Source organism: Sinocyclocheilus grahami, unplaced genomic scaffold, assembly GCF_001515645.1.
Source record: "Sinocyclocheilus grahami isolate Dianchi unplaced genomic scaffold, SAMN03320097.WGS_v1.1 scaffold511.1, whole genome shotgun sequence".
Lineage (NCBI taxonomy): Eukaryota > Metazoa > Chordata > Actinopteri > Cypriniformes > Cyprinidae > Sinocyclocheilus > Sinocyclocheilus grahami.
Window position 1 is genome coordinate 665005 of NW_015505690.1, and position 12371 is coordinate 677375.

Below are 12371 nucleotides of genomic sequence, written 5' to 3' on the forward strand. Positions count from 1 at the left end.
AGAATAATCGGTTATCGGTATCGGCCAAAATTTTCATATCAGTGCATCCCTAATTTAGATTGTTATAGCACAATGGGATTTATCAAGAGATAAATACATTATTTGTCTGATTAATCTCTAAAATTCTAATAAAAATGGAAAATGCGTAGAGCGTTTAATAGAATGACTCCCATTATGGAAAATCAACCTGATCGTGGTTACAAAGGTGCAGAAAGTTTGAGGTTGCAATTTGATATAAGCCAACATTCCTCGAGTACAAAATTATTTGCACTGATGAATGATGTACATTAATACCAGGGAAATTTACCTAGGAAGTGAATGATTTCATGCTGTCTTCAAGGAACTAGGCAACATGCTACCATAGTCTTGATCATGGATGTGTACTCCTCAAATGCATGATGTTGATTTGTTTGGATTTTGTTCATTTGTGATCTTTTGTCAGATCATATTCAAAATGAAGAGACCTACGCCCAGGCTTTGGATAAGTTTGGCAGTAACTTCATCAGTCGGGATAATCCAGATCTGGGCACGGCCTTCATTAAGTTCTCCACTCTGACTAAAGAGCTCTCCACCCTCCTCAAGAACCTGGTGAGTCCTCCATGTAAACATATCTTAAAGCCAGAACGAATGGACACCCAAGACTGAATGGATTTAAAAGTGTCTCTTTTCTTGGATGGAAAGAGATCTGTACAACATCCTTGTTTGTTCTCCGAGTGCACCAGTGAAGTCATGAGTTGAACTGTCAAAACACAGATTGTTTTGGTCAGTGCTGAAGCCCAATGTAAGGACAGATTTAAGGATTTACAGCATACGAGATCTCTTTAGAGCGAATCAGCCTCTGTGAAAGGTGTTAAAGAGCTTAAAGTGTGTGTGCTTCTACAAAGGTTGTAGAGTTCTCTGCGTTGGTGTTGGAGGCGGATGCGTTCAGAGGACAGAGATGTGTGAAATGTGTGAAAATTGTGTGTCTGGTGGATGTGTGAGTGAGAGGGGCTTTTGTAATCTATACTGCTCTCTCTTCCTGGCAGAAACGTGGAGATAGAGCCATAAATTTTGAGTGTAGGAGTTGCAGTAGCTACAGCGCGTCTCCTTTTCACCCCTCACACGCACGCAAACAGAAACACACACATTCCTAAATCACTGTGTGAATGCTGGCGAGCGCTGTGGAAGGGAAGTCATGTCTGTGTGAGTGGAGGCTCACTGCTCCAGCTCTACACAGCTGCTCAACCTTGTGCTGAAAAAAGTGGCAAATGTATTATTTTCATTTTTATTTCACTTTTTATCTATGCTCTGTCTAAATTTAAATGTTCATAGTACTTTCAGCCGACTGTTGACCAGATGTTGTCAACAAGAGAGAAGCTTTAAGGTCTCCCTGCGGTTTTCCAAGGGAAATAAAAATGAAGAAATTAAGATTTCCATACCAACATACCAACCTTACCAGCTGACAAGTGCCCCAAACCCTTCTTAAAACCATCAAATCAGACCAGCCTGACCAGGCAACCAACCTTAATCTGTTATACTCTGGTCATTGAATGTTCATCATTAATAAAGATAATGAACGTATTAATACTGTGAGAGTTTCATAGTACACTGATGATATCAGATGGTGATATCATGGAATTGTGATATGCTTCCTAATGATTACGATAATTGTGCATTGCATGCATTACTTTAAATAATACCATGGTATCCTTCCTTACATGCTATCCATGCTTCCTTATTTTTTACTTTACTTAGTAGCCGATATGTGATTCTTGTTGCATTTTATTGTTACTACCATAAAATCTAGTGGTCAACATAGCCAAGGCCGATATATCGGCTGATAAGTTTTTCTGTTTGGCCAGTAAATGTCTCCATCTTTGATAGTTTATAGTCTTTGTGTTACAGTTCTATCTAATAAACAAGCATATCATTTATGCAAGTCTATGAATGTCTTAATACATTTTTAGTTGCACAAACCTTCCACAAACCTTTTTTCCCCCCAAGGTTATTATTTTGGTTACATAGAATACTGTATTTAGCAACTCTTGTAGCTTTTTTTCTGGGCTGCCCCATCACAGGAGGGAAAGATTAGAAACATTTAACACATGTTATTCAATATATAGATTTTAGTATTGGCAAAATAATCATGTTTTTATATACCTTACAAATAATAAATTGTTAAATACATTATTATTTTTTTATATGTCTCCTTGCATGCCTTTATTAAGGAAAAACACATTATTTGATCATTTTCATTGCGGCCCAAAAGTTTTTTAATATGCTCTTAAATTTTTCAACTTAGGAGCACATGTGCTCCTTGGGGGACAAAAAGTAAGTATCAAAACCTGTGTAGCAACTAGTATTTTGGCACAAACTGGTTGCTATATTAAATTTTTGCTCGGACTGTATACATGGTTTTCCTCCATTGTGCTTACTTACAATTGTCTGTATATTTTTTCTGTGTTACTGTCATCCTCTCCTGTCGACAACAGCATTAACAATTCCCTGATTCATTTCCTCTGGTTTCTATTTCATCAGTATATCCTCTCCATTTCCACAATGCCCTCCTGAGGACCTCAACCTCTCTGGAACGCTGATGGTCTAATATAGACAGATTACACGTACTCTTGTCTTTCACATAGCGGGCTATCAGCATTCACACTGTGTCTGCTAAATCATGCAGCTATTGGCATTGTGCTGTGTGGCTAATTGGTTTCTTCCTGCAACTAATCTTGAAAGACGTGTTCAAGCTCAGTATAGTTCAGTCGTCAATAACTTAGCTGTATGAAACAGGGTTAAACTGCAGAATTAATTATTTTGGTTTTCTGCTATCGCTTCTCTCTCTCGAAAGAGGCACTTTGTTGTCTGGCAGTGGTGCTTTTAGACTGTTCTGGCACTAAGCTGAGGTATTTATCACTCTGAAACAAGAGCCTCCATTTAGAGACACTGAAGTATAGTGAGAAAGAGAGGAAGTAGACAGAAATACTACATTATGGGTTGTCTCCCCGTCACAGAAATCCTTTATTTATGAAAGCTTTACATTTGTATGAAATGATGAAGAATTTCAGTGCAGGTTGCGCTTTGTTACAGCCTTTCTGTGTGGTGGTGTATCTTTCAGCATTTGTGTTCATTTGCCATCTGCATTATCAGCCAGAGGAGCCATTCATCACGTCAGACATTGGCATACACACACACACACACACACACACACACACACACACACACACTCACACACTCACACTCACTGAAGAAAAAGTCTTCAACACATTTATCTCGCCATCTGCACTCTTGCACTCTTCGCTTCTCTCTCTCGAAAGAGGCACTTTGTTGTCTGGCAGTGGTGCTTTTAGACTGTTCTGGCACTAAGCTGAGGTATTTATCACTCTGAAACAAGAGCCTCCATTTAGAGACACTGAAGTATAGTGAGAAAGAGAGGAAGTAGACAGAAATACTACATTATGGGTTGTCTCCCCGTCACAGAAATCCTTTATTTATGAAAGCTTTACATTTGTATGAAATGATGAAGAATTTCAGTGCAGGTTGCTCTTTGTTACAGCCTTTCTGTGTGGTGGTGTATCTTTCAGCATTTGTGTTCATTTGCCATCTGCATTATCAGCCAGAGGAGCCATTCATCACGTCAGACATTGGCATACACACACACACACACACACACACACACACACACTCACACACTAAATACACATGCAAACTTTTCTTGTCTACAATTGTGCTTTCATACTAAGCCAGGAACATAAATAAAAAAATTAAAGATGTTGTAGACCTGTTGAAGTACTTGGAAGTACCTTTGTGTGTAAAGCTCTGTTCAAGTAAATGGCTTCATGATGTCACAAACTAAACTAGCCTGCTGTGGATTTAATGTAATGCACTGAAACGGAGTGTGGTCAAGTGCGGCTATCTGTGATGTCCTGCTTCTCAGAAGATCAGCAGTCTGACTACCACACCAGAAGTCAATTAGAGCCTACTAATGGAGAAGAAAAAGTCTTCAACACATTTATCTCACCATCTGCACTCTGACCTTTAACACACACACACACACACAATTGGATGAGTACTGGTATTCAGTGCCCTATGTGAAGAAAATCAAACACAGTTTTTAAAATAACTTTTTGTGCAATCATCATGAACAACAACAAAAAGCATTTTTGAAAGTAGTGTATTTATTATGAAAATAGGGTATGCAAGATTGCGGACATAGTAAAAATTGTGATATTGAGTTGTTTAAAATGCTGTAAAATGTTTCTGATGTTTTCATTGACATTGCATGCTAGTGTATTTTTATTTTATTTTATTTTTTCATTTATTGTTTCAGTGCTATTTAAAATAGGCAGTTTCATCTATTTGATTTACACTGTGCCAGATTTAGTTTTTTTTATGTTTTATTTAATTTAAAATAGTAAGCATCATCCAAACTGATCATATATCAGTTAATGAAATGTTTACACATTTTTCATGGATGAATGCTATGCTGGAGCAGTTGCCATATTCTTCTTCTTATTATTATTAATAGTAGTAGTAGTATTGGAAATATGATTTGACATAATTTAGACAAAATGCTATGCTTCAAAAGTTTTCCATCTTTTATTCTCTGTAGGCCTATACTTTAGGTTTAGCTTTTTATATATTCTTTACTGCTGAATACTGATTATTATAAAAGTTATCAGTTAAAACAAATTATTGGATATCAATATCAGCCAATTTTCTTAGGGGTACACAATATATCTCTTTTTTTCTCAATATGTTTTAAATTGTCTTATTTTAACTAAATGTTTTATATTTATAATATCAGTCTTTTATTGTTGGTTATTGGCCATGAACATGAAAATAATTATCCAGAATTTCAATATCTGTGCACCCCTGTATTCTTGGCAAATATACATGTATAGAGTATACAGTGTAAATCATTTTAATGTAATCTAAAGGTATATAATGCCAGACTTTGTCCTAAATCTGTTATTCTTGTTGCACTTTTTTTCCAGGTGATGTAAATTTCTCTTAAGGTCTTAGGAGACAATGCAGTGTCACAGTGGGTCTCATCTTGTTACTTGAGTCCAAACTATCTGGCCTCTTGTGTATGAAACATTTATGTTGATTAATTTAAAAGATCTGTCCCAGAGTATCAAGATTGTGTCTCTCTCAATGGGCTCTGTTTGCGGATGGCTGTATTTGATAAGTTTTCTCTTATTTCTTCTGTGCTGTGCTTATGCTGTGCCAAGTGTCATGTTATGTATCATATTAACACAGTCTCTGCTCTGTTTCACCATCTTTTCCTGCAGCTACAGAATCTGAGTCATAATGTGATCTTCACACTGGACTCCCTGTTGAAAGGCGACCTGAAAGGCGTGAAGGGGGTGAGAAATATTTACAGACCTTATCTCATAGACCATCAAACATGCAGAGACTAAATACACATGCAAACTTTTCTTGTCTACAATTGTGCTTTCATACTAAGCCAGGAACATAAATAAAAAAATTAAAGATGTTGTAGACCTGTTGAAGTACTTGGAAGTACCTTTGTGTGTAAAGCTCTGTTCAAGTAAATGGCTTCATGATGTCACAAACTAAACTAGCCCGCTGCGGATTTAATGTAATGCACTGAAACGGAGTGTGGTCAAGTGCGGCTATCTGCTTCTCAGAAGATCAGCAGTCTGACTACCACACCAGAAGTCAATTAGAGCCTACTAATGGATCTGTCATTTACCACAAGTAACTGTAATGGTCATATCTATGATTGGTGCTCCAGATATTCATCACAATAATGATGAGGATGTCACAGTCCTAATCTGCTGTTTACTTTACTGCTGGAAAGATATCATCCCTCCACACTGATGAACATGGTTAACTCAGCTCTGTCTTTGTCATTGGATTTTGGGTGTGACATCTGCTTTGTTGTAAACATGAGGGAGTCTAATTACTGCACCTGGCTCATTACTATTTTTTCCTTCTTTTTTTTTTTCCAGGACCTGAAAAAACCCTTTGACAAGGCCTGGAAGGACTACGAAACCAAGTTGTACGTTTGCTTTATGCGTGTTAGCTAAGTGTGTCTGTATACACATTTGTCCATTCATACGATTACTTTCCGTCTGTGGGCTGCTGCAATTATCAGATGCATTTTACAGTAATCTAAAAGCACCATCAAAAACCATGAGCAAGATCATTTTCTCCCCCGCAGATGTGAGAATAATATGAAATAAACACAGCACTTTTTATTTTCAGCTGAGATGAGTTTGTTCTAAATATACAAATATTTTTATTGGTTTTTATGATATAATTTCTTGCAATCTTACAGTACAAAGATCGAGAAGGAAAAACGTGAGCATGCCAAGCAGCATGGCATGATCCGAACAGAGATCACTGGTGCTGAGATCGCTGAAGAGATGGAGAAAGAACGGAGGCTTTTCCAACTACAGATGTGTGAGGTCTGTAGTGCACTTGGTCTTCCTCACCAGAAATATGCCATAGTTGATATTGTTTTTATTTCCTTTATTATTAGTCTTGTTTGTCTATATTAATGAATTAATTAATTAAATGATTTGGAATAAACATTTTTTTACTATTTTTACAACTTTTTTTAACATAATATTAATTTGTATCTATATAAACAGGTAATTTTGAGTGCTAATAGATAGTTAATCTGTAAATTTTATTATTTTGTACAGTGTTTTTTTTTCTACTAGTGCTCCCACTACCCAAAATACTTTGTTGTATGGGCAGCAGAGAGATCTGTACATTATCATTACGGGGATGTTGTGGCCTAATGGTTAGAGAGTCGGACTCGTAACCCAACTCGTAACCCAAAGGTTGCAGGTTCGAGTCTCGTACCGGCAGGGATTATAGGTGGGGGGATTGAATGTACAGCGCTCTCTCCCACCTTCAATACACCGACTGAGGTGCCCTTGAGCACCCCAACTGCTCCCCGGGCGCCGCAGCATAAATGGCTGCCCACTGCTCCGGGTGTGTGTTCACGGTGTGTGTGTGTGTTCATTGCTGTGTGTGTGCTCTTTGGATGGGTTAAATGCAGAGCACTAATTCCAGGTATAGGTCACGTCACTTACAGTAATTTTTTGCAATGATCAGTGAGCTTGATCAATGAATTTGATATTCATTCACCAGAATGAGTTTACTTGTGACCTTATCAACAAGTTTTGCAGATGACATTAACATTCATAAATCAGCAGATGCAGCCAGTCAGAACCCTCTAAACCCTCTACTCTCTGCTTTTGTTGGGTTTGGTACTCCTAATATAAATCAGAATAATGTAACGCTGCCATCTCAGTGCCAATTGCCTTTTTATCTTGCATCTTGAAAGATTCCCTTAGCATTAGAGCAGATGGCTTAGATTATGATAGAAATGTTTGTTTCATGGATTCATAATCATCAGTGTTGACTTGGTTCATTAGGGTGGATAGCTGTGGTGATTGGATAGGGTGATTTTTTTTAACATGTTAATGAATTGTATTTGTCAATAGGAATTGCGTCTTGAATTTATTTCATTCTGCATCAAGGGTTTGTGAGGGGTAGGTGTAATGTTATGTGTCTTGGGGAAAAAGGAACCTCAGGTTGCCTTTCAAATGGTATTGGACCAAATGACATGACAAAATCTAATATTTAATTGAATTCACAAATTCTCCACTTAATTAAGCATTAATGTAGAGAAGGCATTGGTATATTGCTGAAAGTCTATGACATAATTCATGATTGTCTAGACATTTTACCAATCTTATGTAATTGGATATTTCTTAGTGGTTACACATGGGAGTACACATGTGAGTTCTCAACAAGGCATGTGATTTTAAGTAAAAGCTAAAGATGAGAGCAATGAATATTCCATTATGCAGGAAGGTGACTCATTCAGATACAGAAAGCAGCGAAGGAAATGACAAATTCTAGCGAACACATACAACATACCTACTACATGCATTATATGAAAACAAAGATGTGCACGCACTGTAACTTAATTAGGAATCTATATACATACTGTTTTATGACAAAACTAAGGTTCAAAGGTTATGCACAAATGCATTCACACCCTAAAATGAGCGGAATATGTGCCATTTCACCCCAAGATATATTCAGACATGCCTGGGACCAAAAAGACAGATTACATTTCTGAGCATAGCCAAAAATTGTTAGCTGGCGTGACTTTGCAAGATGTTCTGGAATTTACCCCTCTGGGCTAAACCGGGATTACGATGATGTTTAATTCATTTGTTTTGTGGGCTTGGTTTGTCACTGCATGTTCTTTACAGATTTCAGATTTAGAAGATGACATTTTTGTCCTCTTTAGTTGCTTCTAATATAACAACAGTACATTTTTTATTCAAACATTTAGGTTACATTTAAATATGTGCTACGGAGGGGACCTGCTATTTTCCCTAGAATGACTATTTCGAATAACTATTTCAAATATTTCACAGCACTGAATATTTTACAATCACTTAATTTCATTTGTTCTACTGTTGAGATTACTAAACTCTGTTGTGACCAAAGTCTGTCTATTTCTACAGTACCTAATCAAAGTGAATGAAATAAAGACCAAAAAAGGGGTAGACCTCCTTCAGAACTTGATCAAGTATTACCACGCACAGTGCAAGTAAGTGACATTTCAATATACTAGATAAATAAGCCTGCTTAATTTCGTGTTATTAGAAGGGACTTGTCAGGTCAAACTACAAAATTATACATGCATGCAATGATATTTTCACATTTATCATATTGTGTCACATCATGGTCACAAGTCTCTCCAAATAAATTAAAACCTATTATTTCAATATACAAACAGGCAATAAAAGTTATGGACCAGAAACCCATGAGATGGCATCATTGTGATGTTTTAAGAAAGCATAACCTTCTTAGCTTCGATAGTTTCGTTGATATTAATTATCTCAAATTGGTTTTTAAATGTCTAAAGAATCATGTTTCACCAATGTTTTTTGAATTGGTCAGTAGGCGTCAGAACTCTCATAGGACAAACACACGAGCCACTATTAGTGGTGACTGTCTTGTTCCAAAGTATAAGACTTTGGGTATATTTGTAGCAATAGCCAAAAATACATTGTATGGGTCATAATGATCGATTTTTCTTAAATAATTTGATATTAAGTAAAGATCATGTTCCATTAAGATATTTTGTACATTTCCTACTGTAACTATATCAAAAGCTAATTTTTGATTAGTAATATGCATTGCTAAGGACTTCATTTGGACAACTTTAAAGGTGGTTTTCTTTTGGTTTTGTGGTCCAGGATCACATTTAAAACTGGATATTTCCACCACAGGTACCCACAAAACTGAATGTGTTGCATGTTAGTTCAAAGCTTTAAATGCTTCAAAGGTACTTTTGCTGACTATAAAGCTCTACTTCAATACATTGGTAAGCTTATGAGCTTATGATATTTTAACTTATCATTAACTCAGTCTCTCCTGTTTGTAGGTTTCTGTGTTGTATAGATTGTAAATCCATAATTTTTGTTGATAGCTGGTTGCAGTATGAAAAATGTGTTGATTCAGTGTTTTGCTTTTTTTCAGCTTTTTCCAAGATGGCTTGAAGACGGCAGATAAGCTAAAGCAGTACATTGAGAAATTAGCTGCTGATCTTTACAACGTATGTACCTCATTCTTTAACATAAATGTATTTGATTTGGTAAAACCATTTTAGTTTACTTTATGGATTGGACTTCGCAATAAAATATTTGATCAACATCTGGGTCACATTATAATATTTTGTTTAGTGTGTATTCATTTAAAACTGTTATTGCAATCTTTTACTTCCTTGTTTATTTTAGAGCTGCTTTACACTTCTGTGTTGTGCTCCGTTATATTATTTCCTAAGATCTTTAGTCAACTAAAATAATTATGCATTGACTAATGCATGTTTTACCTGGCTGGACTTGGACTTGGACAATCATTCATGTGGTCCAGTCTCAAAATATGAAAGTAAAAAATGCAACCACAAATATTCATTCTTAGCATGAGAATATCAAAACCGTATTGCAAAGTTAAATTTTGCAGTACATTACAATGACGAGTTTATGTCCTGCACCTCTAATACTGTGTGTGTACACCTGTGTAACAAGTTATTTTTGCGTGTGTATATATTTTGTGTGATGTAGATAAAACAAACACAAGATGAAGAGAAAAAGCAACTCACAGCACTACGGGATCTTATTAAATCCTCTCTACAGCTGGAACAAAAGGAGGTAGGTGTAGAATGTGGTGTGCCTCAGGGCTCAGTCTTCGGACCAATGCAAATTCTTAATTGCCCAAAACTAGTTTGTAAAAGCCAATCAAGTGACTTGTTTGGGATTAAATTATTCCAAAGTTCGTTACATTTACATATTTACCGCATGTAAATGTAAATATATTCAGTATTTAAAATTCTGTACATATGTAGAATTTTAGTTAATTCTTCAGTGGCATGACATCATACAGAAAGAAACCTGATAAGTTTAATTTTGCTGTACATCTGTGGATCTAATGCATAAAACCTCCCTAATGCTCGACCTGTACAGGGGAGAGTGTGAGAGGGAGTGCCCAGTGCTGTACCATGCTGGTAGCCAGTATGAAATCGGGCTTGCTGGTAACCAGTGTTGTGCCCCACTGGTTGCTCAGAGAAAATATGCTGACTCTGTCATGTTTAATAAGGAAAATAAATGACAATTAATAAGTAGTTAGTCAATGAATGTTTGTTTTATGTGCCAAGTGCTAACACATTGTCATCAGCAAACTTGCATTTAAATACGGTAACATGGTGGGAGACAAGTATGTAAGTTAGTACAAATCATAGTGTAGTATGCTGTAGTGCACTTAAATGTTTTAACAAAACCAACACATACAGCCTACATTTGCAATGCTTTTCACACCCTCTCTTATGTGTCTTTCACCCGCTTCCTGTGTGGATTGAAGTCTAGAAGAGTAAGTGTTTAGCATATACAGCATGACGTGTGTATGTGATGGAGATCATTGTGTGTGTGCACAATAAATAAGTGGCTGTCAGATAAAGCTGATTTTTAAAAGGTTACAAATCTGTTGAGAAATATTGAAAAATCTTCATGTATTTTATGAAAATGCTGTGTATACAGTATTTGTTTGGATTGGTGACTGCATATAGCTATTTAAAGCACCATATGTATGTGTATTTGAGCAGGACTCTCAGAGCAAACAGGGTGGCTACAGTATGCACCAGTTGCAGGGAAACAAAGAGTTTGGCAGTGAGAAGAAAGGCTATCTGCTGAAGAAGAGTGATGGGTACACACACACACACACACACACACACCCCAATTAGATGGGATTTCTAATCAATCTGAGTTCTTGATCTCTGCTATGAGTGGTGTTATGCAGTATAAAATTGTTGTGTTATAGGTTGAGGAAGGTGTGGCAGAGGAGGAAGTGTTCAGTTAAAGGAGGAATTCTCACCATCTCTCATGCCACTGTGAGTAACTCGGACACACTCATGTGATTTACTTGGTTCATTATAAACCATGTCATCCTAATAATCAGCCTAATAAAACAGAGGTCTGACATTTACAGTGAAACGACTTCATCAGATTTCTGAACTTTGGCTGAATGTCTCCGTAACAACCTAGCCATCCTACTGTGTCCCTCTTTAAAGCTAGGGTAGCTACCCTAATTTTTGTTTTCCAGAAGCATTTTTTGTTATACTGGTTGAAAGTCTTTTCACATCCTGATAGCAATCAATAATTAATATTAAATTGTATATAATTTGTAATTTGATATATATTCCATCTTCTGTGGAAGGTCCAGGAGGATAAATCATTGAATTCAGTCAATTTAGTTTAGCTGGTGTGGAAAAAAATCAGATTCCATTACAGAAGTTCAAGCCAAAATTCAAACATTGCCAAAATACACAGAGACAGACAATGGGGTAAAACATGGGTAAACATTGTCAGTGTTTTTACTAGAGCCCGACCGATATATCGTTTTGCCGATATGAGCCTGTTGCCGATATATCGGTATCGGCGAATATGCTGGCGATATAATTTTTTTTTACAGAACATATAACGCAGATAAAATGCTTGAAATTGTGTAATTACTTAGTTTGTCTAGCAGAGCGCTCCATTGTTTGCTACTGGTGACCTGGATGAAACGCTTTTGAAGCTTAAGTCTATGGAAAACCATTGAAACTTTGAACGGCCATATCTCCGTAACGATGCGGCGAATCCGCACCAAATTCGGGGGATCCCTTCAGCTCGAGGAACCCTCTCGAACGCGTGTTGTGTACGTCAATAGCCCCCGGGGTTCGGGAGTTACGGGTGGTTAAATTTGCGGTCCGGCGCCGACCGATCAAGCGATCCCGGGGGGCTACCGACACGTGGAGGGCGGCGTTCGAGAGCGCTCCTTTAGCTGAAGGGCGC

The 12371-nt window shown here is 37.0% G+C and overlaps 1 protein-coding gene across 1 annotated transcript in view; it reads left to right on the forward strand.

The window, feature by feature from the left end:
* The window catches only part of asap1b (ArfGAP with SH3 domain, ankyrin repeat and PH domain 1b), an 86767-nt gene that overhangs the window by 49348 nt on the left and 25048 nt on the right, over window positions 1-12371 (forward strand). Inside the window, exons 5-14 of the mRNA XM_016237326.1 lie at window positions 443-588; window positions 5274-5348; window positions 5958-6007; window positions 6287-6416; window positions 8505-8590; window positions 9526-9601; window positions 10110-10196; window positions 10903-10911; window positions 11144-11244; window positions 11359-11428. Coding sequence (XP_016092812.1) covers window positions 443-588; window positions 5274-5348; window positions 5958-6007; window positions 6287-6416; window positions 8505-8590; window positions 9526-9601; window positions 10110-10196; window positions 10903-10911; window positions 11144-11244; window positions 11359-11428 — 830 coding nt within the window. The remainder of the gene's footprint in view (window positions 1-442; window positions 589-5273; window positions 5349-5957; window positions 6008-6286; window positions 6417-8504; window positions 8591-9525; window positions 9602-10109; window positions 10197-10902; window positions 10912-11143; window positions 11245-11358; window positions 11429-12371) is intronic.